This window comes from Pholcus phalangioides, unplaced genomic scaffold (genome assembly GCF_987345545.1).
Source record: "Pholcus phalangioides strain wild (caught in Gottingen) unplaced genomic scaffold, Ppha-v1.0 ptg000016l_1, whole genome shotgun sequence".
NCBI classification, from domain to species: domain Eukaryota; kingdom Metazoa; phylum Arthropoda; class Arachnida; order Araneae; family Pholcidae; genus Pholcus; species Pholcus phalangioides.
The window spans coordinates 376,012-402,022 of NW_028301609.1; the positions used below are offsets into that span (position 1 = coordinate 376,012).

Here is a 26,011-nt window from a genome sequence, read left to right on the forward strand (position 1 = left end):
TACCGTACGCATGTATTATCCGGAAGGGAGAAGTGTGGTATATTTCAAACACGTCTCTGTATTTCCTGTTATCAAAATGAAAACAAAAGCTTTCTCCGCCCACTGACGGTTGATCTGATGGGGTGGGGGGGGGGATGTAAATCATGCTTGGAAGGCGAAAATCACAACACAACTCAGTATCTGGGCTCATCATTGCCGAAATAAGTGGGTTTTGAGCCGCAGTGGTGGTCGAGTGGTTATAGTGACGGACTCGCGTCGCGAAAACCCCTGGGTTCGAACTCCACCGTCACACACAATGGTGGTCGGCTGAAGTAGGTTTTCTGTGGTTTCCAACTTCAAGGCGCGAATGCGAGACGATCTCCCCTTTAAAAAGTCTCGCCACAGAGAGAAACAGTACAAATGTAATTCAATCATAACACATCGCGCAATTCCCTTCTGAAATATAGATGGCAGCACTGAAAAATCACACACAACACTACATATGCACTCAAGACTGTTAGGTATACACACACAGTTACACTTCCGATACAGCTCACTAGGTAGTAAATCACTAACAGTGATAGGCCTGAGTTGGGCTCGGTTTGAAAAAAAAAGGGTTTTGAGAAAGCGGAATATACCGCAGTTGCCGAAACACCAAAATGCATCAATTTAAACGAGGTATCTCGTCAATGCCGTTGAAGCTGACGAAATTGTGTGGTTTGAAATTGGCGCACTTTGAAAATTTCTTCATTCATTACTGGTTGCTGCCATCTACTGGCGTTTTTGAAAACCTCTGTAATTTTGATCGATCGTTAGATGGCAGGCATATGGGTTTTTATTGGAATGCTGTTTTCTGTTGAGTGACCATATTTTCCCGCCAAAAAAAATACGGGAGAAAAATATAAATGTCACCACTTGCTGTGAAAGGTGAGCAAAAATTCTAATTATTGCTTCAATCACGATTAAAAAATGGAAACTTTGCTCACTTTTGGTCTTTTTCGGTGACATTGTACGGAATTTGTCTTACTCAATATGGTCAGATGGTGTTTTATCCAAAGTTGAGTGGAAGAGCCGTTTTGATGTCAATATAACATAGGCTGACCATATTTCCTCGAGAGAAATACGGGACATCGGGATTCCAAATACGGGAAAATACGGGACATTGCCAATTATCGCCAAAAGCGATGCCAAAACCAAACAAAGTTGCCACATATTGTTGACATTACGGAAAAATCCCAATGGCGGGAAATGATGCATTACTGTAAATTGCAGTGGATTAAAATGTATTCCACGAAAAAAAAAAAAAAAAAAAAAAGTTTACCAAGGCAAATGTGGGAGATTAATATCCCATATATAGTTGTAACTATCATAAAATAATTTATGAGTTGAAAAATACGTCGTGTGAAATATGGGAAAAACCGGGACACTTTTGCCAAAAAGTCGGGACGGCCAAAAAAAGAGAAAATACCGGGACTGTCCCGGGAAATACGGGACGTATGGTCACCCTAATATAACATAGTCAGGGATTATGAAATTCTCCCCTGTGAAAAGTCAAAGTCGTCCGAATTGTTATTTTGTAATGTTTTGTTGTGTTTGAGTGACATTTGACGGGTGCAAAGAAAGATGTCGCTTTCAGTTGATGTCAGCATCGAATCCACTCAAGAATATCAAGTGCAAGAAATCGGTTACGATGGCCAAGAGATATATACTCAGTGAGAATTCATTATTTTAAATGCAACCATTTCCCATTGGCTTTGTCCTCAAATGAAATGTTTCATGATACTTTCGAAATTAAATTGTGATTTCCCTAACCTAATTTTGTAAAAATGAACTACACGACAGAGTTCCGGATCAGTGTTAAGAGTTTCCAGATCACTAAAGTGACCCGCGACACATTTCCTGTGACCCACGACACATTTCCGAATCAGTTAAGTGACCCGCGACACGGTTCCAGATCACTAAATTGACTTGGGACACATTTCCGAATCAGTTAAGTGACTCACGGCACAGTTCAGGATCACTAAAATGACCCGCCATAGTAGTAATTAGTTCCCATTATTTCCTAAATCGACCCACGACACATTTCCGTATCAATTAGGTGACTCTAGGGGTTAGGGGTCATTCAAGTATTACGTCAGCATCGATGGGGGAAGGGGTTTCCAATTTGCTGACTTTTGATGATGGGGGGGGGGGGGTTCATCAAGCACCCTTAATGAGGCATCTTATTCGGTGACACATTATCGACCCACAACACATTTCTGTATCAATTAAGTGAATCTGGGGGGGGGGGGGTTAGGGGTCATTCAAGTATTACGTCAGCATCGATGGGGGGTTTCCGATTTGCTGACTTAATGACAAGTGGGAGGGGGTTCATCAAGCACCCTTAATAAAGATATGAAATATTCTTAATAGCATCTTATTCGGTGTGCCAAAAACGGGGAAAAATTTTTTATAGTTATTGGGCACCTGAACTAACATTCCACTTATTGCTAAGTCCCCTACAGAGCCACTTTAATGATCTCTAAATGTTTCACAGAACCTTCAAGTGCTCTAGAAATGTTTCCGGGCCGCTTAAGTGCTCTGGAACCGTGCCACGCATCACTCAATTGATCCGTAATTATGCCACGGATCACTTAAATAATCTGGGAATGTTCCGCAGGTAACTTGAATGATAAACACACTGAGGGCTGCTGACGTGCTGTAAAACTGTGCCGCACATCACTCAAGGGATATCTAAATGTGCCACAAATCGTTTAAGTGTTCTGCAACTGCGTGGTGGTTTACTTAAGTGATCTTTGAATGTGAAAGTGATCGTTGAGGCCTACTTCAGTGATCTGGAAATGTGCCACGGGCCACTTAAATGCTGTGGAATTGTGCCACAGGTCATTTAACCAATTTGTGAAAATGTGCCGCTTAGTTCATTTTTACAAAATTAGGTTTGAGGGGGCAAGCCACATCAGATGACCTTAGGGCCACATATGGTCTGTGGGTCAAGGATTTAGCATATATGGCTTAAAGGGTAGGTCACAATCAACTTTTAAAGGTAAATTTTGAGTTTTTACCCTTCAAATTACATTGATTTTAACAGAAATTGAGTATAATAACATGTAAAGGTATTTTCTTTCGAAACTTAATTTTTTTTTTAAATATTTTATGCATTAAAAAATTATATTTTTTTTCATCTGGGGGGGGGGGGATGCGCACGAGCACCCTATGCCCTCCTTCCACATACGTTTCTGATCCTGCCAATATGTGTTAGGAGGTAGGTGACAGTGATGATGAAATTTCGCTGACGAGGGGGGATGGGGGGAATTTTGCTGACAAGGGTCAAAAATAGTTTAAAATCTGCTTACGTAATACTGGAATGGCCCCTTAGGGTGTGAACCTTTCGGTGAGTATAAAAAAAGCTGCAGTTTGGAATCTGCAATAAGTTGTAGGTGCTGGTCTAATTCGTCCTGTGTGGAGAAAATTACTGTGGTGAGACAAAAAATGAACAAATGATACCTTCACATTAGAGATGGGATGAATATTCGGCTGCTATTCTGTGTTGCGCCCTTTTGCTGAGTATTCAGTTCGGCTGAATAATCCTTAGGTATTCGGCCAAGTATCTGTGTGTAAATCTGAACACAGCAAACTAATTCGAAAAAGAAATTATATCAATTGGAATTTTTCACATAAATTAACAATTTACTGGTTACACTTTATTGCGTGGTGTTTATCTATTCCTTTACTGTGAACGAGGTTATGTCAGGGTGAATTTCTAAGGGTTCAAAATTAAGGGCCAATCACACACGTATAAAAAACAAATGGCAATACCGATTGGTTCGCGCATGAATAACAGCATTACTTGGTTTGTTGGGAATGTAACCGCCATATTGCCACCATTCGATTGTTGTCAGCCTTCGCAAGACAGTGTGATAATGACAAATCCCGCCAGTTGTGAAATTTGATCAGTGATTAGATTTCTAAACACAAGAGGACATAATGCTGTTGAAATTCACCATCAATTTCGTGAATTTGAGCAGCATTATGTTGTCATATCGTCACTGGTGATGAAACATGGATTTCATACGTCAATGTTGAGACGAAACACTAATCCATGCAGTGGTGTCATTTCAGCTCACCTAAACCAAAAAAATTCAAAGTCTCAAAGGAAAATCATGGCAACTATATTCAGGGACCAAAAGGGTGGGCTTTTGATTGATTTTATGGAACCTGGAACAATCATTACATGCGCTGCGCCATTTAAAACAGACGACGGGGAATGCTAAGCTCAGAAATTGTTCTCCCGTCACGATAATGCATGTCCGCACATGGCTGTACGCACTACAAAAGCAATTCAAAAATTCGGATGGGAGATTTTTTTTTTCATCCCCCTCCTCTATAGTCCTGATCTCGTCCCCAGTGACCAGGGCCGCAACTTGATGCTTGGTCACCTGGGGCAAGCACATATTTTGACGTGCCCCTCCCCCTTCCTGTAATGTTGAAGGAGAGGTTTCAGATTGAAATTTGCGCCCCATCGGGTCCAGCGCCCGGGGCACAAGAATAAATTTGAATTAAAATTTTATTATAATTTAAAATTACCAATAATTTAATTTTCAACTAGCTACAATTCCCGGTGCTGCCCAGGTTTTCTCCAATTACTGGAAGGATTGAAAAAGCGACAAATCATTATAAAGGCATAAACATACATAATACTTTGCAGCATTAAAGAAGTGACAAACTATTGTAAAGGCATGTGTATGTCTGAAACACATTGCTAGGGAACCACGGTAGCTAAAGTAAGCATTCCGAAAGTGATTGTTGAGACCCTGAAGCCATTGTTGCCTGACAGTTTTTTGCCCATTTCGGGCATTTGCACTGCTCTGACGAACTTTTAAAGTAGCCTATCATTCAATCTGGGTCGTATTTGGTATATATGCAAAATTTGGATCTAGAATTGTAGATTTGTATAGAGAACACACACAGACAGAAAATCAATTATATATATATATATATATATATAGATTAAAAATACTAATTTTATTCATAATCGTGATGAATTTTTAAAAAAATTGGTATTCTCTGCCACCGGATATTCTGCCAAAACATTTATTGAATATTTGATATTTGGCTAAATCACCATTCGTCACATTAGTGAAGTCCATGCCACATTGCAGCAGTTCTGAGTGCCTGGGGGAAACCTATATAATATTAGGTGGGTGCACTAGTTTTTCTGGGAGTTCAATTTATTAACACTATGGAAATCGTGCGCTGGTTCCTTAGAATGGCATCGTTATACAAGATTTTCACTCTGAAGTTAAAAAGAAATCTTTTGTTACTAAACTATCGTTGCACATGTTATACTCCTTTTGGACATTTGTAATCATTTTTGATATTCCACTTTTTTATAAAATGTACATTCATTTGTTTCAGGCCCTTGTCTATGTCAGAAAATCTCACCAAGCTTGCACAAAAGATCGATTTTGGAAAAGCAGACGGGACGACCAACGAGCCTGAAAGTACAGAGGAAGAAGGGAAAGAATTGGTCCCATTTCAAGCTTCTCTTTGGCCATGGGACTCTGTGAGAACTAAGTTGAGGTAAAGCCATCTACATACGAGGTTTTTCAAGAACTATCCGACCATAATTTTCCGTGCGCAAAACCAATGAAGCTAGGGATAATATATCTAGCAATTAAAATGCATACTAAATTGTGGGGCCGAAATGCCCTTTAATTTGGCAGTGCTAATTGTATATGATGCATAGAGATACGTAAATTAAAAAAGTTTCAAAATCAGAAATTTTGCATTTATTCCCAGTAACGAATTCCAAATGAAAAATTTCACATTTGTCCATAACAAAAAAACTTGAATAAATAAAACATAGTTCAAATCAAAAATTTCGCATGGAAAAAAATGATCGTATCACTGGGAAATGTTAAAGTACTCAGTTGAAATCTAACATTGCAGTAATCTCTACTTTCTCCTTATTTAACCTTATTTTTTAAATGCTTTTCATGGCATCTTTTTCCGAAATTCCCTAAAGTTGCATGTAAAGTCAAATACACTTATAACATAACCAAGATATAACATACGGCTGTGAAATCCTTAAAACCTAGCCCATTTACATAGCCTCTGTGCGGTCGTGTGGGCATCATGCTTGACTCTTGTCCTCAGGATCCAGGTTCGAACCCTATCAACTGCACAGTGGCGGTGAGCTGAAGTTGGTTTTCTAGCTTCAAGGCACGAATGTGAGCTGGTCTCCCATTTGAAAAAGTCTCTCTGCAGAGAACAGGCAAGCCTACAAGACAGTACTTACAAAACATCAAAATTCAAATATTTCCATCTTTACTTCAGAAAATGGAAGCCAGATGGCAGCATTAACAAGAAACAAGCGTAACTCAACAACATAAATACGTTAGGGCCAAGCAACTCAGAAGGCATATTCCGGCATGCGCCAATTCGTTAGAAATTCTGTAGAGGAATGTGTACGAGGTACATGTTTGGTTAAGTAGTAGTAGCTCATTTACATCTGTCCTGGAAAATGTGGGACGTATGATCACCCTATCCACATCAATTTGAAAAAACAGCCTTCCCAACAGTGAGCTCTAGATACGCCCCTGATTCATGCTATATTATTTATTAATAATACTATGTATTTTAATTATTTGCTGCATACAATTATTTTGTCCACGACAATCTCAATAATGTGCATATGCTATTGCTGTGTAAGCTAATTTTCAATGCCTCACTTATAACATACACGTCAGTTATTACAAACACTTCTTGAATCACCTAGGGGCTAAGTTATAACCAAACTCGATAGTATTTACATCTAACACAATGTCAGAGAGGAAAGAAGTAATGCTTGTGCTTGCCTTTCAAGCACTGAGGAAAATTATGACTTTCCCCACTTAAAAAAGTGTAAATTATCTAGATTTTGCTAAAAAGTTGTAAAAAATAAAATTTTAGCATTTATTTGTTAAAATTGGCAAATTCTGCATTTATCAGATTTATTTTGGTATATTTTTCATTTTTCGCAGTTATTTAATAAATACAAAATTTATGTATCCCTAATGATGCACCCCCTCCAAATGACGGGCCTGTTTGAATGTCAAATATTTGAAATTGCAAATTATAATCAATATTTTGTTTTAATTATTGTAATAAATTAGTATTTAAAAATAAAACATTGTAGTATGCAAGAAAAGGTGTTAAACCAGTTTTTGATGCTTGTCATATCAAAAACCCAACCCTAGTTCCAACCTGTGCAGGAGTTCCACCCAGCCTACAAACAGGCCAGAACCATCTTTGCAAAATTATCAGGCTGCAGGACTGAATCCCCCATATAAGTTTCACGCAATGGATGGTAATTGCGATGCTGGGTCATTTAAGGCTCCTCGCTTATACAAGAATGGGTATACACATCAGTATGTATGGTAAATAATTTTACAATCCTAAAAAATAAAATTCAAGAACTGCCTAGCATATGAGATTCTTGAACTTTTTGCTTTCACAGAAACTTTAAAAGTTAGATCAGAATTTAAGATATCTTACGACACCTTGATCAATCTTACGATACTGCTGTGTGCCTAATGGTGTTGAAGGTCAGGTCGAAGCCCTCTTACTAAAAAATATTCAATACTAATTTGTCTCCCTCAAATCAATTATTATGTTTTGAATGGTGAAAACATTATTTGGAAACTGTGTTTGAACTTTGAAATGTTTTTCATCAATCGCTGCATTGACATTATTCAGGAAGATATGCATGTTGGAAGAATATATGTACACTGTTGTTTGAAAAAAAGTCTTGCTATTGAACCCGCATGACACCTCCTAGATAGAGCTAGAATATTCTGGACTTAAGAGACTTGGTGAATAATTATTATACATTCCGTTCATTTCTGAGACATACAGTATCAGTAATGAGCCGCTGTGGTGGTCGAGTGGTCATAAATGACGGACTCGCATCGCGAGGATCCGGGTTCAAACCCCACCGTCACTGCAGTGGTGGTCGGATGAAGTTGGTTTCCTGTAGTTCCCTACTTCGAGGCGCATTTGCGCCTCAAAATCTCCCCATTAAAAAGTCTCGCCACAGTGAGCAATAGGCCTACAATGATAAATTATTCAATCATTGCACTTCACTCATAGTTAGAAAAACTGGTGGCAGATGGCAGCACTACGCATACCAAGCATTACACAGAAACAAACTTCTCGTCAGGTTTCACTACACGTACCTACACGCACATTCCTGCAGGTACCAATTCGTCAGAGGAATATGGATGGGGTGCATGTATGGTTTATTAGTAGTAGTAGTAGTATCAGTAATGATGAGAGCAGCATTAATGAGATCTTTTCAGCCATCTGGATGTAAGTAAGGGAGATAGATGAGTTCTTCTTGGCCAGATTAATTTATAATTCATTTAAAAGTGTGTGCAGACTTTTGATGAATAATAATGACAGTTTATACTGAATAAGAATGTTTTTGATTTCCTGTATTGCTTCATTACTTTAGAACGATGCTGACAGAGATAAGTGTGCTGACAGATGTTCTGAACATTGCCAAAAAGAAGCAGTACTTGGCAGCAGATCCCGTTGCTCAGGAAGCAACTGAGTCGAAACCTGCTATGGTGCTGTTGCAGAAGAAAAAAGTGAGATAAGTTTTGCGTGATGAATTTCTGAGATTTGTGTACATATACAGTCAAACCTCTCTTTCTCAAAAACTGTATTTTCGAAAAACTCTATATCTCGAAAAATTAAAAAATCTTTGCATTTACTGTACTAAATCAATGCATTTTTACCTCTCTTTCTCGAAGTAATTTTTGGAAAATTCTCTATCTCTCTCAAAGACAGGCTTTGACAATAGGGGCCCTTCTGTGCCACATGAAAAAAATTAGCAAAAAATTCAAAAAAATTATCCAAAATAAAAGATTCCCCAGGAAACAGGGAAAGTTGATCAAACTAAATGTAACTAAATGTTTGTCTTTAATAAATTTAAATATGTTTTTTTTAATTAGAAATTGATATTTTGGATGTGCAGCATGTTGCAGTTCCTCTCAGTGAAATTCAGTTTTATTACAAAGCTGCCAGGACTACACAAATATATTGCCTTTTGTGGCTGGGGCATATAAAAAATTTGATATAGCATGTGTTTTTTTTTTGTTTTTTTTTTTTACTACATGCCCGACTTTGGTATATAAATTAATCAAAGGCAAATCCAATAATCATATTTACTAAATTAATCAAAGGCAAATCCAATAATCATATTTACTAAATTAATCAAAGGCAAATCCAATAATCATATTTACTAAATTAATCAAAGGTAAATTAAATAATCATATTTACTAAAGATACAGTGAGACTGCTTTTTCTCAGCCAGCACATCAAGCAAATAGACCTTTTTCTGGATATTATCCTTGGTGTGTGTAATTTATTATGTCTTGATGTGGTGGGGCTCAAAAAGTACTGTCTTACTCTCTCTACCATCCCACCTGGGGGGGGGGCATTTTCTGAAGTTAAGGGAGGCTACTGTCTCTACTTAGTGCCCCACACCACAGTGTATGAATCAGTGAAGGATGACGGGTGCATATTTCAAGAGGTGTATATGGTAGCTCAACTTACCCGGTTCGCAAGAGAACCTGGGTTCAATGCCTGATGGAGACCAGGTGACTTTTCTTTCTGAGTTCACCTCTGCATAATATCCTGAAAAAAGTATTTCCTTAATACAGTATTCCCCCACATTAGCCGGGAAGCATCAAGACCAGCATGCCGGGAAATTTGAATTACAGATTGTGGGAAATTCTTAAATTTATTTTTATTATAAAAATCCATTGAACTAACTGAATGCATTCTGTGATCCTTATTAAACCTCACTTTTCCCCGGCGTGCCGGGAACGAACCAGACCCCAACATTCAAAAGTCTGGCATCTCTTGAGTTTGGCAGCATGCTGGCTAATGTGAGGAGGGGTAGGTGTAGTATTTACTAAAATTCTTTGGCCATGTAAAATTTTAATTCTGGCATCCATTATCCCAAGTTGCATGCCTGAATCGGCATGTGAGTTCTTTGAGATTTGCCCAGGCCTGAGAGCAGCCAAAACTTTTCTTTGTCTGTATTTTACAGGTTTTCTTCCTTTCAGGCTTTAGCCGGAGCAGCAGCTATTCTCTTGAATGGGGCAGAAAGGTTGAAACAGTCTTTAGGTGAACAAGCACAGAACCGATCCACCTCTGATTTCCACCTCGAGTTGTTGCAGATGAGACAGACTTGGCGACTGAAAAAGGCAGGGAACTCTATATTGGGAGATCTAAGCTACCGCACTGGTAATGCATTGTGCCAATTTTTTCTTTTAACAGAAACTGTGTCATTGAAGTGCCAAACTTAAGTATTTTACTCTACACTTGAACATATTCTTGTCATTTTAGCTGGATCCCGTTATCCAATGCCGGGTACATTCGATGTTAGCAAAAGTGAGCAACCAGGCCCTTCAACAAGTGCTGCTGCTGCAGGATCTTCATCATCATTACCTGTCTTTGGAGCGACAAAGGGAACAGTTGCCAAAGTAACCTTGCCGAACGAGCTTGAAGGAACCAGCTATATACATGTATCAATCCAGAATGGTAAGACAAATTAGAGCTTCTTTTGTTTATTTCAATCCCTTTCGATTGGATTCTGACAAATTTGTTAACACTTTTTGATGATCAGTCAGAGCATCTTCTCAATGTTATTAGATGCCTCACAGGGAAAACAAAAAACAGGTGACAGTGATAGCGTGTAAAAATACATATACTGAAGACGATTTTAAGTGAAATATAATGTGTATAGTTATAGTTTCACAAATTCTTCAAAAATATCGTTATAGAGGAATTTATTGTAGTGAAGAATGTCATTCTATTGATAGAGTTTTACATTATACTGTTGGCAATTCTAAACTATATTTAAAAAATATATAATATAGAGAAATTTATCATTGTCGCAAAGTTTTACTTTATATAGGTGAGTAGAGAATCATTAAAATTTTTTTTCATTTACATTTCTCTCATTTATCCAAAAAGACACATAGTTGGCTTACCAACTTTTAGCTTAGCTCTGGTTTTGAGGTCCAGCTGTTAGTAATCAGCTCTAAACTATATGTTACATTCCAATTAGTGCTAAAGTGTGTGGTGGAGATTCTGTTGTATAACATCAATTTCTCTTCTGATCGAAATTGATAGTTTAAAAACGATATATTTTTTACTATTTCATTGTATTTGAATAAGATCATGTGAAATCACCTGAGAAGATTGAATAACCATAAGATATGTTCCCATTTTCGTTTTTAGACACAGAAACTATTGCAAGTGGTGATTTGCCTCTTCTTTCTCCTGCGGCATTGACACCACCTGATTCTCATTGGCAGCAAAAACTAGAAGCAGCACAGAATGTTCTGTTTTGTAAAGAGCTTTTTTCTCAGGTAAGTTAATACATACACACACACATATATATATATATATATATATTCAGTTTTACAATTTATATATATATATGTTACTGCCATAGTCTAATTTGCAGAAATGATTTGGTTTTGGCCAGCCAATTCACAAAGTGTTCAGAAATCCCTGGCCAAAGTTTGATGTGCTGATGTAAGACGGTCCAGTAGGTGTGTGATAAAGTAATAGTCTTTACAATAGAACGATCGTAATAACATGTGGTTCTTATAAAGAGCGCCATCAGCATCACATCTTCTTACTAGTTATGAATTTATTTCATGCATACATTTAAGGACTACAAACCACAAAAAAAAATGTATTTGCAAAAAATAATGCTTCTTTTTACTTTTTTGGTGACCCTCTCTCATGTTGGCAGATATGCTGCTATAAATTCCAAACATTTTGTGCTGCTCTCAGCCTGCAATTAATTACACAAAGAAAATTATAGGTGCCAATACCAATTTTTTAGTAACCGTGGCAACCTGATGCCTGCGATTTGTCCAGCCTGTGTGAATTTTTTTCCTTGCTATTTATTAACCTGAAATAGTATTTAACACTAATCTACATTCCATACTATTTCCAATTTAAAAATGAACCAATGAAACTTCTCCAAAAAATAATGGTTTTTTTTTCTTCTTTTTACATTGAATTTTTATTTTAACAGTTTGTTCACATTTTAATAGTTTAACTGATTATTAGCAGTTTATGAATCATAAATTGATTAGTAAATATTTTTTGTTCCGTTTTTTAATTTTCTGTAACAGCTTGCAAGAGAAGCTGTCCAATTGCAGTCCAGCATTCCAAATCTTGTTGTTGGCAACCAGATAACTACATCTGTAAGATTTTACTTTCAAAAAATGATTAGCTAAATTTATACAATTATTATTTTTTGTTTCATTCATTAAATTGTGTTTGATCTGCACTCATCAGACCTGTTGTCTCTTTGCAGCTGTTTCCGGAAGTTCAGCTGATCATCAGCTTAGGTCATTTAAGTAATTCTGATAAAGTCAAGGTGATTTGTGTTCCATTTCATTGCAATTGAATGCTGTAGGCAGAATTTCTTTATTGATTATTATTAACACCTTAACACCAATAGTCCAGTGCAACTGGGTATGCTTTATCATTTTACACTGCTACTGAAGTACAGTCCAACTTGGTTATAGTGACCTCGGTTTCAATTTTTTTATTTTCCCATAATCTTGCCCCTTCCTGACTTTTTTTCATTGAAATATCCTGTTTTTTCACAAGGCTTACTTCACGGCAGTTACCCTGGTTCTTAATCAGGGGTGCGAAATGGAAAAAAAATTACATGTTGATTACACATTATTCAAAAAAATTGAAATGATAAAAATTGAATTTTTCGATTCATAGAAAAAAAAATGAAATTATACAGAGATTTTGACACCTTATCTTTTAACTTTCATTTGTAGAAATGCATGATGTAAAATTCGTGTTGCATAAAATTTTTTTTCGATTAATATTCATACTTATTTTCTATTTTTATTGAGGAAAAACATCATTAATACCCAAAGTATTTCACCGTTTGTATACATTTGTACCTCATGTTATTAGCATGTTTAATTTGATACTGTCATGAGCATGGGTCAGGAAAAATGTCAGCAAATTTAATCAAGTGCCAAACATATATTCAGGGTGTTTTGTAAGTTCTAACTTGGTCTTTATCTCATCAACTGTTCATCATAGCGGAATGGTTCCAATTTGAAAAATTCTCAAACCGTGTTCACAAAACCACTCTGTGAAAGTTTTCAGAATAGAAATACAGTATGTCACAAAATTAAAAAATCTCAACTTTTATATAGATGCCTGTCGTAAAAAACTCAATTAGAAAGTTGTTGTAAACTTTCTAATAAACTTTCAAAGTAAACTAAAAAAAAATTTTTTTTTAGTTTACTTTGTGAATTTTTTAAGAAAAAGTCAAAATTTAATCTGCCATGCACTAATCTGACCCGTCCAGTAATCCTGTGTTTTTTAGATTGGTTTTCTTTGAGCATGGAAGAGGAAAACATGAGGAAGTCATTCAATTGACTTCCAGTAATACGGCACACGCTGGACTGTGATATGTGCCGAATTAGTGAGAGTTTACTGTGTTAACAGCAGCTGAAAAACGAAATGAAATAATCAGTAAAAGAGTTTATAAAAATTAATCAATATCAATAATTAATGTAATTGATTGCAAAAAGAATGAATAGAAAACTAATTACAATTGAAAACTAACAATTTTCCGAAGAGTTGCGGGAAGGTAAGTCGTATTGCATTGCGGGTGCAGGATAGAAAAAATGTTAAGAACCACTGCTTTATGGCGTAATCTTAACCAGAATCTGGAATTTAGGTAATTGTGCATAATTTATAAATTGTGTTAAAACAAGTACAAGTATAAATATGAATATTCATCTCACATATCTGTCATATTTAGAATTTTTTCCATTGCAATTTTACAATGTATACAACATTTTTGGTGAGAATCAGCGATGTCCTGTTTTTATGATTCCAATTTCCTGCATTTTTCTCAATCAAATATGGTCAACCAAATCATGATGAAATCACAACTTCATGCACGGTATTTGATTGCATCTTCATCAAAAGTGTTAGAAATGTCAACCTCAGTTATAACAACAAAATTTTGTGGAATATTTTATATCATTATAACCAAGTTTGACTGTATATGCTAAACTTATTCGAAACCTGTTTGGCTTGTGAACAGAGGTTTTTATGGTTCAAAAGCATTTCATCAAGTTTAAAAAAAAATTGTGCAAATATGCTGAAAAAAAGAAAAGATTATGTTTTTTTTTCTCAAGGGAAAAAAATTAGCATCAAGAAGTTAAAAGGCAAAGAAGTTTTATCATCTAATGCAGGGGTTCTCAAACTTTTTCCACCTGCAGTGCCCCTTTCCCTAATTAATGCTTATCAACAGCTTCCCAGAGTAGTTTAACAAAGAAATTCCTTGCAAAAACCTTTGTCAGGGCCACTTCTCTGAGGCGCCTCTGATAAAGGTTTGCACCGCAGTTTCAGAACCCCTGATCTTAATGAGAAATAATCAAATAAATCAAATTGTTTTTAGCCAAATTCAGATAGTTTCGGTTGATTTGATTATTTTGATTGGATATTTTTGATATAAAGTTTCTACAATTTAGTTGCATCATATTTTGATTTTAATGTATAAAATATATTAAAAGTGTAATTTATTATTTTGAAAGCTTTTAAAATGAGTTGTTATAAATGAGAAAAAAATATCTTGATCGAACAGTTAAGCATTTATATTATTATTAGCTTCCATTAGCACCAACAGCAAATGAGCATAAGCCTGTTCTCGAGCATTCCTTGCATCAGTTGCTTCGAGAACTTCATTACAACTCGATACACCATCCAATGCCACACCCAACGACTTCTGCACTAGGGGTGAGCAAAAAAAGGCGTCTAGCTGGTCCTGAGGCATTTGATAAGTACACTGTTGCAGAAACTACCAAGAGGTAAATATTCTCCATAATACAATGGTGCTAATCATGCCCTTTTTAAACTGTAATTTTCATGAATTAAATCTTTGCTAATTGCAAATGCAGTCTGGCCTAATGGAGTTGCATTGAACCTTAAAGAAAACATTCATAGTGCATATATCAACAAAAATTTAATAAAAATTGAAGTTTGATGAAGCAAACCGCTCATCGATATGTTTTAACTCTTTCAGTGGCAATCCCGAGATATCTCGTCAAACTTGATCTGCTTTATTTCAGCCATCGAAATACCTTGGCTTCTAAAAACACGTTCTCAAGTTGTTTTTATAGTAAAAAGGTTTTCCATTTCCCCCTCCCCTCCAATCAATCAACTGCCAGTTGGCAGAGTCAGCTCTTGTTCAAGGTTAGATAAGAGATGGAGCGAGAAAACTAGACTGTGTTTCTCTTCCCCCCGCCCTTTTAGCACTTTAGATAAATATATGCTCAGTATAAGTAATACGAAAAAGAGTTTTTTTTTCCAAAAGAAAAAGTATTTCTCTTTCTAGAAAGCCACACCCATCATGGCAGGTATTTTGGTATCATAGTAAGGGAAATAAAAGCAATGGGCAGAGTAAATTTTCCTGTTGGGAGAAAGCAGTTATCAGCTCACTGCTGATATAAAATAATTATTCTTGAAAATAGGTGGCAATTTGTGAAGGTTTTGAAATTTCAAATGTGGTGGTTATAATGCGGATCAGGAAAATTTTAAAAACTGCTTAAACGGTTAAAGCAAATGATCATCTACTGGATACTAGAACGTTATTATAGCCATCTTGAGATAAATCTGTAATAATAAAATATTTTTTCTGTTGGGCGGTCGAATGTAAGGTGTGTTGTTTTTTTTTATCATCCCAAAAGTCAAGGTTAAAGAGAAAAAATGTACTCTCTATATTACACTCATGCCCATAAATTAAGGATAATGCCAGCTCCGGCAAATAAAGGTTCAGAAACAAAACAATTTACGTTACTTATTCGTGAAGCCCATTTATTAAACAAAAGATAAAGAACAAAAACGATGGTGTATGTATGATACCATTCATAAAAACTACAATTTTTGCTCCCTGGAGCAATTGTAAAAAATATCTCCTTTACAAAAACTTACTATTACATTATTACATGGTTGGTATCATGGTCAAGGGCGTAGCCAGGGGGGGGACTTGGGGGTCTGCCCCCCCCCCCGAAATGTGAGAAAATGACCGAAAAAAGGGAAAAAGATGGCCAAACCCATTGTTCTGTCACTTTGGTTCCCCCCCCCCCCCCGAACGAAATTTCTGGCTACGCCCCTGATCATGGTTAATACATTGTATGTCTCCCAGGCGATGAAATACAGTCCGTACAACGCCTAGGCATGCTGAGTATCAAATTATCGATCTGATCTTGGGGAAGATCACTCCACTCAGCAAGCAATGCTCTCCGAAGTTCCGGTACACATGTAGGAGGTGGTTGACGGGCTGCAACTCGTTGGCCAAGCATGTCCCACACATGCTCTATCGGATTCAAGTCAGGTGAGAATGCTGGCCATTCCATATGGGTTATATACTCAGATTCAAGGCATTCGTTTACGATGTTTGCTCGGTGAGGACGGGCGTTGTCATCCATAAACACAAATTCTGCGCCCATGCCACCCCTAAACAAACGTACATGTTGTTCCAGAATGATGTCCCGATAAATTTGGGCTTTCATGGTTCCAGTTTGAACATGCAGATCTGTTCTGGAACCCAGTATAATTCCACCCCAAATGAGCAATGCTGCACCACCATAACGGTGTCGTTCAATGATGTCTTCGTGGTAACGGGTACCTGGCGTTCTCCATATGAAAGTCCGACGTGAGTCAGACTGCAAGCTAAACCTGAACTCGTCGGAAAACATCACACAAGCCCACTGTGACGATGTCCACATTGCATGTTCTCTACTCCAGGCTAATCGCTGCCGACAATGAGTTGCCGTGAGCGGAACACATCTGACAGGCCTGCGAGCATATAGACCAATATCTCCCAAACGTCTGTACACGGTTTGCCTTGAAACTGTGGTACTCGTGGCTGCAGATAGCTGACGAGACAGGTCGGATGCTTTGCTCCGTCTGCTTCTTTTGGCAGTTACTGCCAAATACCGGTCTTCATTCGGCATTGTAACTCGGGGGCGACCTGTACTATAACGTCTACTGACATTTCCGTTATCTTGGAATCGTTGCCAAAGCCTAAAGATGACACTTTGGGCAATTCCAAGTTCCTTGGATACTTCCATCTGAGTACGCCCACATTCCAGGCGGCAGATAATTCTACCGCGTAAAAAATCATCCACATGCGTCCTCTGTGTCATAACTATTTGCTTATGGCACTGAGCGCCTTACAGAACTCTTGTGAACAATTTCACTTCTTTGCCACCATTCTTTATATACCCCCCTCTTACACTCTCGTCATTGTGACGTATTATCAGCATCATCTGGTGGCCTCATAGTGTGCCTCATATATCACGGTATTCATTATAGAGGGGCCCCACCAAAGCTCCCAGTGTAGGAGCTCTGCTGGACGATGTATGGGAGCCATTATTTTACCATATATCATGCTTTTGACTGAAAAAAAATAATTCTACATTATGTAAGCAGAGAAAATCCAGATCTTGAGTACCATGTACACACAAAATTGAATTTCAGACAAAGGAAATTTCTGGAAGAAATTATAAAATTTTATCATTACTAGTGTCATTGATGTTTTCTACAAAATGAATTCATTCAGTGCACATTGAGATCGGCATCGAAAAGGTGTACATGCGAGCCTGCGTGTAAAACTAATGCTGCATCCTGATTGGAGTGCATCCAATCAGCACACTGCATTAGTCTTACACGCAGGCTCAAAGCTTCATTCTGGCCATGGCACTTGAAGTGAACAGACATACTTTTTTTCCGCTAAGCAATCAAGAGTCAAGATTTGGTATTCAGTCCAAGTGGGATCCTCTGTCAGCTTGATAAATGGTTAAGTATTTTTTCCTGTAAAGACTACACCCATTGTGTGTCGAAATGCAATAGGAATTTTGGGTTCCTGTATAGGAATTTGGGCATGAATTTTTTTTTTTTAGTGTATTTGCCTTATTCGTTGGTGACTTCTTAATATTCTTGGGCAAAGTTTATCTACTCATCCAATGTTTTGTAATTGTTTTGAGTTTCAAAGGGACATTAGAGGTATTTTCAACTTTGAGGCATGAATGCGAGTTCAATCTCCCCTCTGAAAAGTCTCACCACAGTGAGCAACAGACTTGCAACAGTACAAATATTCAGCCATTACACTTTACTCGTAGTTTGAAAAATATATGCAGCACTAAAATTTTACACTCAACACTGGATAAGCACTCAGACTGTTAGGTACACATGCATACTTCTGGCACAACTCATTCTTTATAAGTTGCCCATGGCGATAGACCAGAGTTGTTCTCGATTTTTAAAGAAAGTAGAAGCATTGATAGAACTGATTCCTTGCTGTTGCTTTGATATTGCAAGTACACAATAAAAAATTCATATTAACTGTCACTACATGTATCCATCAATTTTTTATAAGCATACTCAGCAGTATGTTTTTTTTTTCCATTAACATTTTTTTTGGCTAATTATTTTTCTTTTGTATTTTATGTAGTGAGCTGTTGCTTGAACAAATCATCAAGCAAACCAGACATGTTGTGCTTAGGCTGAGGTGAGTAGACAGTCATTTTAGTTGTCACTATCCATGATATAGTAGGGCAGTGATTCTTAAATTTTTGTCAGTTGGGGACCCCTTGGCCTAGTCAACTTCTATTCATGGCTCTGCAGAATAGTCTATCAAAGAGCTGCTTCATAGCACAGAACAGGCACAAATCAGCTCATTGTGATTTAACCGTGAGGTGCATCCCTAGGAGCTCTGACTCACACTTTGACAACATTTAACAACAGCATTTTATGCAAAGGTTTAATGACATTATAAAATTAGATAGTCCTATGTGTGCTCCAGTAACATTGTTCAATTATTTTTTTCCACCTTGATGAGGAAATTTCACAAACGTCCTTTCATTTACTGCAAGTCGAACCTTGATTGAAAGAATTTGAAGAACCGACAATTTTTTATTCATTAAATCCAGGAAATCGTTAAGTAAGGGTTGAATTGATCAGGGACATAAACATGCTCAAAATGGCAAATTTTAAAAGCTACTTTCTCTTATTTTTTCCTCTAATTGAAAAATGCTTTCTCTTTTGATGGGCAGCTTATCACAACTGAGCATAAACTTGAAGTAATTCTATCCTTTTACTTAAATCTAAACATGCAGACAGCAAAATGTTTTATGATATTGGAATACACAAATCTGCCACCGAAATCTTCCCACTCACACTGAATGGCTTTATCGGCTTCTTTACTCAAAAAAAAATATGTATCTGCTTCCTCTATTTTTCTTTCTTTTTCTTCTAAGAAGAGCTGAAGGTGAAATCTTTGGATTGTTTGGGGTAATAAGAAGTAAGAAAAATGATTGAAGAGAGATATGCTTAAAAAAAAAATTGTCACATTGATGGGTTTTTTTTCCATTAAATATGGGTTCGACCTTTATTTTCATCAGAATTTCAGAGAAAATTTTGTTGAATCAGAGTTTGTTATATCAGGGTCTAAGTGCACCACATTGACCTGACTATAAAACAAATTTGCTTATGAGACTGTTGTTTTATAATATTTGGGGGGGGGGGGGGGACTCATCCCATTGTTAAATAAATGCAGTATTATCACCCTGATTATAAGTTATATACAGGGTGTCCTGTAAGTGCTAATGCAACCTTTATCAACCATCCATCATAGAGGTATAGTTTCTGTTTAAAAAATGCTCAAAAGACGTTGAAAAATTACCCTGTGCAAGTTTTAGGATTGAAAATGCATCGTGTAACAAAATAAAAAATCTGAATTTTTATACGGTTCCCCGCCCTCTAACTTCCAGTTAGAAAGTTGTTGCCTTGTATATCTCCTGAAGCCAACACGAAAAATTCCATGTTTCTAACTGTAATATTCATAGAGAGATTCTAATTTTTAAAAATAGTTTGGAAAGGACAGCACATAAATGAGGGGAAGCAGCGTTGCCCTATAATTTTTGCTGTCCTTTCTCAACTTTTCTTTGATTTAAAATTTGAATATCTCAACGAATATTTATTGCAGTTAGAAACATTATTTTTTTTGGATAGGGAGGCTCAAAAGAGAACGGCAACAACTGTCCAATTCGAAGTTAGAGGACAGGGGACCATATAAAAATTTAGATTTTTTATTTTGTTGCACACTGAATTTTCACCTCCAAAACTAGTACAGGGTAATTTTTGAAAATTTTTTAAATTGAAACTATACCTCTACAATGAACGTTTGGTGAGATAAAGGCTGCATTAGCACTTACAGGATACCCTGTATATTTTACATTCAGCTTTCATAAAGTTTAAAAAAATTTCACATTTCATCATTCTTTTTCAGGACCATGTACATGATTGATACTTTCGCTTGTGAGATAAAAGATCCTCTAATCGTCGCTCACTGGGCCTGCCTCAATAGTCCAGCACTCAGCAGTGTCAAAATCAATATTGTAACTCATGGATATGAAACAATATGCAGGTATTGTCTTCTTGATTCAGATGTTCATCTGTGTTTTTAAGTTGATTGATCACATATTTTCCTGGGGATTTCCCCTCCCTCCTACAGAGTATGATATTCTAATTTCTTTTTGAGGCATTCCGAGACTTCTCTCAGATACTCAGACTTTTTGGGATGTTCTGGTTTTTTTTCTCCCTTATACCAGTAGTGGGCAAATTTGTTTAGGAGCGAGTCAAAAATTAAAATTTTGTAGCTAAAATTCTGACATTGATTCATAATTGTAATTTTGATGCTTAGAAGTGAAATGGTAAGATATTTTATATTCTTTGAAGACTACCACAGTTTCATTGCAAATGAGATACAATGGTTTATCCTTTACAACTACAAAGATAAATAAGAGTAATGGCATGTGTGTACTGTGACTACTCCGTTGAAAAATCTTGGGTGTCGTACTCTGGAAGTTTGACGACAAATTTTCTGAAAGCATCATTGTGCCTATTCTGCCATTGCTAGAAGTAAGCCAGCATCATATTTTTTTTTTTCAGATGAGGCAACATTACAATAGAGTCAAATTTGGGACTCAGAAAATCTCCATGTAATTTTGGAAGTGCAAAGAAATAATTTCAAAATCAATGTGTGGTTCACACTTCCACGTGATGTGGTCATCAGGCCATTTTTAATTTGGGCAAAAAAAGAGAGCACATGTGGAAATATACTGTTTTTTTTCTGTTGTGTTCCTTTCAATTCATATACTTTACCTCTTCCAATTTCTTTTAAAGTGCAGGAACTGATTGAAAATAGGGACATTTGATCCATATACCCTGTATAGTTATGCACATTGGGATGAAATCATTGCTTTATTACAGATGGTTCAAAACTGCAATGCAAGCTCCACATCTATTCATGGATTCTTTTTGTGTTGCTTACATTGCTGCCACATTTCCTTATGTGAAAATAATTTCTCATGATCTGGTGGGCCAACACATAAAGATTTTTATACAATCTTCTGTGACACTGTGTAAATGAGCTTTTTAGCAGTATTTTCAATATTTTTTCCATTGCTGATTGATTACAGGACAGCCTTGGTTATTCATGTCGGAGAGAAAAATCTGAAAGCTGTCTGCAGAGATGGCCGAACTATGATGTTATCTTATGAGGCCCAAGAACTACGCTATTTACTGATGAGTCAGGTCAGTTAATTTTTCTCATTCTGTTTTGATTATTCACTGCACTGTGGATCATGTTTGTTGAACTTTTTTTGTTTCTGTCGCACACATAGTTAGCATTTGCAGACTGTAATTAGCTGCACAGTTTAAAAAAATTGTAACTTCCAACCTTTTTTTATATTATTGGTATTGCTAAGAACTCGTCATTCTTAGCAATACCTTAATAATAGTTTCTGTGAGATTTCGCTTTTGAACCCAAGATTATGAAAGATAGCAAAATTCTAGCTCAATATATTTCTCAAAGTGTGTGGTGATGAAACAGATCATCAAGGCAAAGGAATAGATGCCACAGATACCATTAGGGTTTCCCCTTGATTTTTTATCAATTTGGCTAATCAGATGGAAAAAGCTGTCAAATGAGAGAGAGCCTTAAAACAAATTGACGTGTCATATAAAATGCTGATTCCAAAACAACTTCTATCAAGTTTAAGATGGAAAAATAAATCAAAATGCAAATCATGTACAAATAAAAATTGTTTAATATAAAATGTAAATTACATTACAAAAATATTTTAGTTCTCAAGAATTCGCCAAAATTTTTTTGCTGTGCACAATTTAAAAGCATTTTCAAAATTGAATTGTTGTCTGCTGGGGCTATTAACAGATACACAAATATACTGTTATTTGTATGTTTTACCTTTAATCTGCTTCGCAATGGTGTTTTAATGAGATTCTTTATACTGAGGGAAGGTCTATCGTCTAGTAAAGGGTTCAAACAATAGGTTGTTTTTCTCATGTAGGCTCTTGGGGATGTGGTGATCGCTTCTGTCACCCCCCCCCCCCTGGAACTGTACTGAAAGTAGCTGAACATTGTTCACGATTAGCCAATAAAAATTTCACTTCCGGATTTTTGCACATATGTCAAATAGTCAATTTAACCATCAAAAATCTGAATGGACACTCTCGATTTTGCAAATTTGATCTTTTATTTATTTGCCAAATGAAATGTTTTGTCGCAATGGCGATCAACAGCGCGAACCCTGGATACCACAGTTTTCCAGATCAGTGTTTGCAATTATAGTTTCAGATACAATATAGGATTCTATAGAATTGCTCAGAAAAGGACGGAGGCCATGAGAAAAAATAATTCTGAGCAAGGGGTGGTGAACAAAAAGGTACGAGGAAACTATGTTCTAGACCTCTTTTTCAACCTATGGTCAGCAAGAATATTGTAGCGGGTCCCAGGCTCATTTCTATTTACTTCCATTGCAAGGCCTGTGACACACATGATACTAAATAGCATAAAAGCATGCCACTTTTAAGCTACTTGGTAGCATGTGTATCACAAGCCTAAATGGCACATTAACCCTTTCAGTGGCAATCCAGAGATATCTCGTCAAACTTGATCTTCTGTATTTCAGCCACCCCAAAATATCTCCGATTCTAAAACACCTTGAAGTGGTTTTTACAGTAAAACATGTTTTCTATTTCCCCTCCAATCAGTAAACTGCCAGTGGACAAAGTCAGCTCTTGTTCAAGGTTAGATAATAAAACGCACAGAAAAAATACTGTGTGCCCCTTTCTTTTAGCACTGTAAAGAAATATACAGTATATGCTCATTATAAATACAAAAAGGTTTTCTAAAGAAAGTGTATTTCTCTTCCTAGAAACCCATGCACGTCATGGCAGGTATTTTCGTATCATAGTGAGAGAAATAAAAGATGAGCAGAGTAAATTTTCTTGTTGCGCGGGGAAAGTAGTCATCAGCTAAAAAAAAATTCTTGAAAATAGGTGTCAATTTTTGTAAAGGTTTCACAATTTCAAATGTGGCAGTTATAATGGTGATCGGAAAAATTGTAAAAATTTGTAATGGGGACATGATTCATTGACGTTTGCTTTAACGTATCCATGACACCAAAAGTTCAGAAACACTGTTTAGACCCCATACTTGCACAACCTATGACTCCGGGTCATAGGTTGTGCAGCCAAACGCTGGAACATTTGATGTGACTCGCAACCTTGTAACCCTCACGTAGAAAAAAAAAAACATGATCCTCACATATTTCCAAGGGATCAGCATGATCTGTCCAGAGAATTTGTTAGTATTAGTAAACATCCATGCCCAAACCGGGATTCGAACCTAGACTTGCAGTCAGAGGTTAGCTCCCTAACCACTTGACTGCCAGATGCATAACCTAACAAACCTAATTTTGTAAGAATGAACTAAGCGGCACATTCCCAGGTCACTCAAGTGACCTGTGGCACATTTACAGACCATTCAAGTAACATGCAGCTCTGTTCCAGATCACTTGAGTAGCTAGTGGCATATTTTCAAATCAATGAAGTGTGGTCCGCAGTTGCTAGAAGGTTGAACACGCTTGTTTCAGACCACAATTAGTGGGCTTTAAGCTCTTCTATTTCAATGTGTTAATAATTGAAACTGTAATGATATTGTTCTTGCTTTATACAGGTTTCACAACACCAAATCAATGCAGCTAATGCTCTGGCAAAACTCATGGGATGGAAAGTATTATCAACAAGTAATAATACTGGTGTAGGACCTGTTGAGCCAATTGGTAATGCATCATCTCTTCTGATGGCCTCTCCATTAGGTGACAGGTAATAATTTTCGTCAAGTTCGTGCGACCAATTTGAAAAAAAAAAAAAAAAAAACGTGTTAAACACAATACTCACAAGCTATTTTTAGTTTTATCTAATACATTGGTTCCTGGGAACCACTGATCCAACAGACTCAAATATTTTATCCCTAGATGTTGAATCATATTCATATAATTAATTCATCTTTTCAGAGTCATAGGTATTAGATGTGGCCCCAAGAGCGGCATTCATGTCAGTATTTCGTACTCGCCGCAGCAGCAGGACTGCTATCCCAGTTCTTTGGTACGCGACAGGAAATGGCAAAATTTAGGGGGTAACTTCAAGGATGTTTGCTGGGAGAGAATGGAGGGAAAAAATTTCCTCAACAAGTTGGAGCTTCTGATGGCCAGTTTGACTCCCTGCTGACTTTCTCTTGATCGAAGAAGTATAATATTGATCTTGTCAGATGTTTCCTTATACCTGTATGTTGCATTGTGATTGACATGTGATACCATGTTGCGTTTTACTGTTGCTTAACCGAATTGTTAGAGTAAGTATATTGGATTTTTTAATGATTATTATAGAGTGATATCGTTATGTATTCTTTTCCTATGCTATTCAGTGTTGTGTTCATCATAAAGGTTTGAGATTTTTTTTATTCAAGTAGTGTTTTCCTCTATATTGAGTCAAACATGTGATTCCTACAAGAAATGGTATTATTCAGAAATCTGAGTGCTCCGAGCTTGCATCTGTTACTCTATAAATATATGTATGTGAAATCCCATGACGTTGATCAGTGGTAATGGTGCCCGATCGTAACTATTTAATCTAGCTTGTCATTCCTACATGCTTTACAATATTGTTGATGGTGTTAAATAAAAGGATCTATGTATAAAATCTAAAGGCTCCTTCCTCCATAGATTTAAAATTGGCTTTGTTAAATCTGCTTTGATCACTTCCTTCATGAATTTAACATCAGTGTGTAACTGGGCTTATTTTCACAGTATAGTGTCTGACCCGTATATAATGAAGTTGGAAAAACCAGTGAGACTGTTCATTATATCCGTACCAGCTTAAAAATTAGACGTTTAGGCAAAATTAAACATAAATGCACGATACACATTTTTCAATAATCAGCATTCCCAAAATCGATAGTAGTAAAAAGTTTAGCCAAAATTTTAATGTAATTAAATACAAACAAAAATATTTGTTTACTTCATAATATGATTGCGAACATTAAATGTTTTGTGTTACTATTTTACCTAGTAAAGATGCAAAATATTTGTCGATATATAAAAATTTGGACAGCTTTGACCAGCCATAAAAGTATACAGTTGGATCCAACTCTGATTCACATAATTCCTTGATTTAATGATGTTTTTTCAATATTTTGGCAAAAACTCCTATTTAACTAATAAAAACCCTGGATATCATTTTTTTATTCTTATTACTCAAAACTACAATCCAAAGATTGCAGTTTTGAGACTGCAGTTTGAGGTTGTATATTTGACTTCCAGGATTGACCTTTAGCTCTTCTTTAGACACCAAAGCCTTGTTTACATAGGAAATAGAAAAAGCGGATTTAAAACCTGCTTCAAGAATTTTCACCAATGACTGCTCCCTATTTCTTTCCTTATGAAGGAAAAAAGTCATCAAGTGAGTGCTAGAGCTCCCAATGCTACCGCAATATTATCACATGTAAATGGGGCTAAACAGACAAAAGTGGGGAGTAGGACAG

At 36.6% G+C, this 26,011-nt stretch overlaps 1 protein-coding gene across 1 annotated transcript; it reads left to right on the forward strand.

Annotated features, from left to right (window-relative positions):
• Positions 1–1,496: 1,496 nt before the first annotated feature.
• MED17 (mediator complex subunit 17) lies at positions 1,497–24,936 on the forward strand. Its single transcript, XM_089245762.1, has 14 exons — positions 1,497–1,691; positions 5,395–5,559; positions 8,474–8,609; positions 10,095–10,275; positions 10,378–10,572; positions 11,275–11,405; positions 12,186–12,257; positions 12,371–12,433; positions 14,710–14,909; positions 18,557–18,613; positions 20,393–20,530; positions 21,585–21,699; positions 24,146–24,294; positions 24,486–24,936. The coding sequence occupies exons 1-14, from the start codon at positions 1,603–1,605 to the stop codon at positions 24,697–24,699; spliced, it is 1,905 nt and encodes a 634-aa protein (XP_089101888.1). The 5' UTR covers positions 1,497–1,602; the 3' UTR covers positions 24,700–24,936.
• The last annotated feature ends 1,075 nt before the right edge of the window (positions 24,937–26,011 follow it).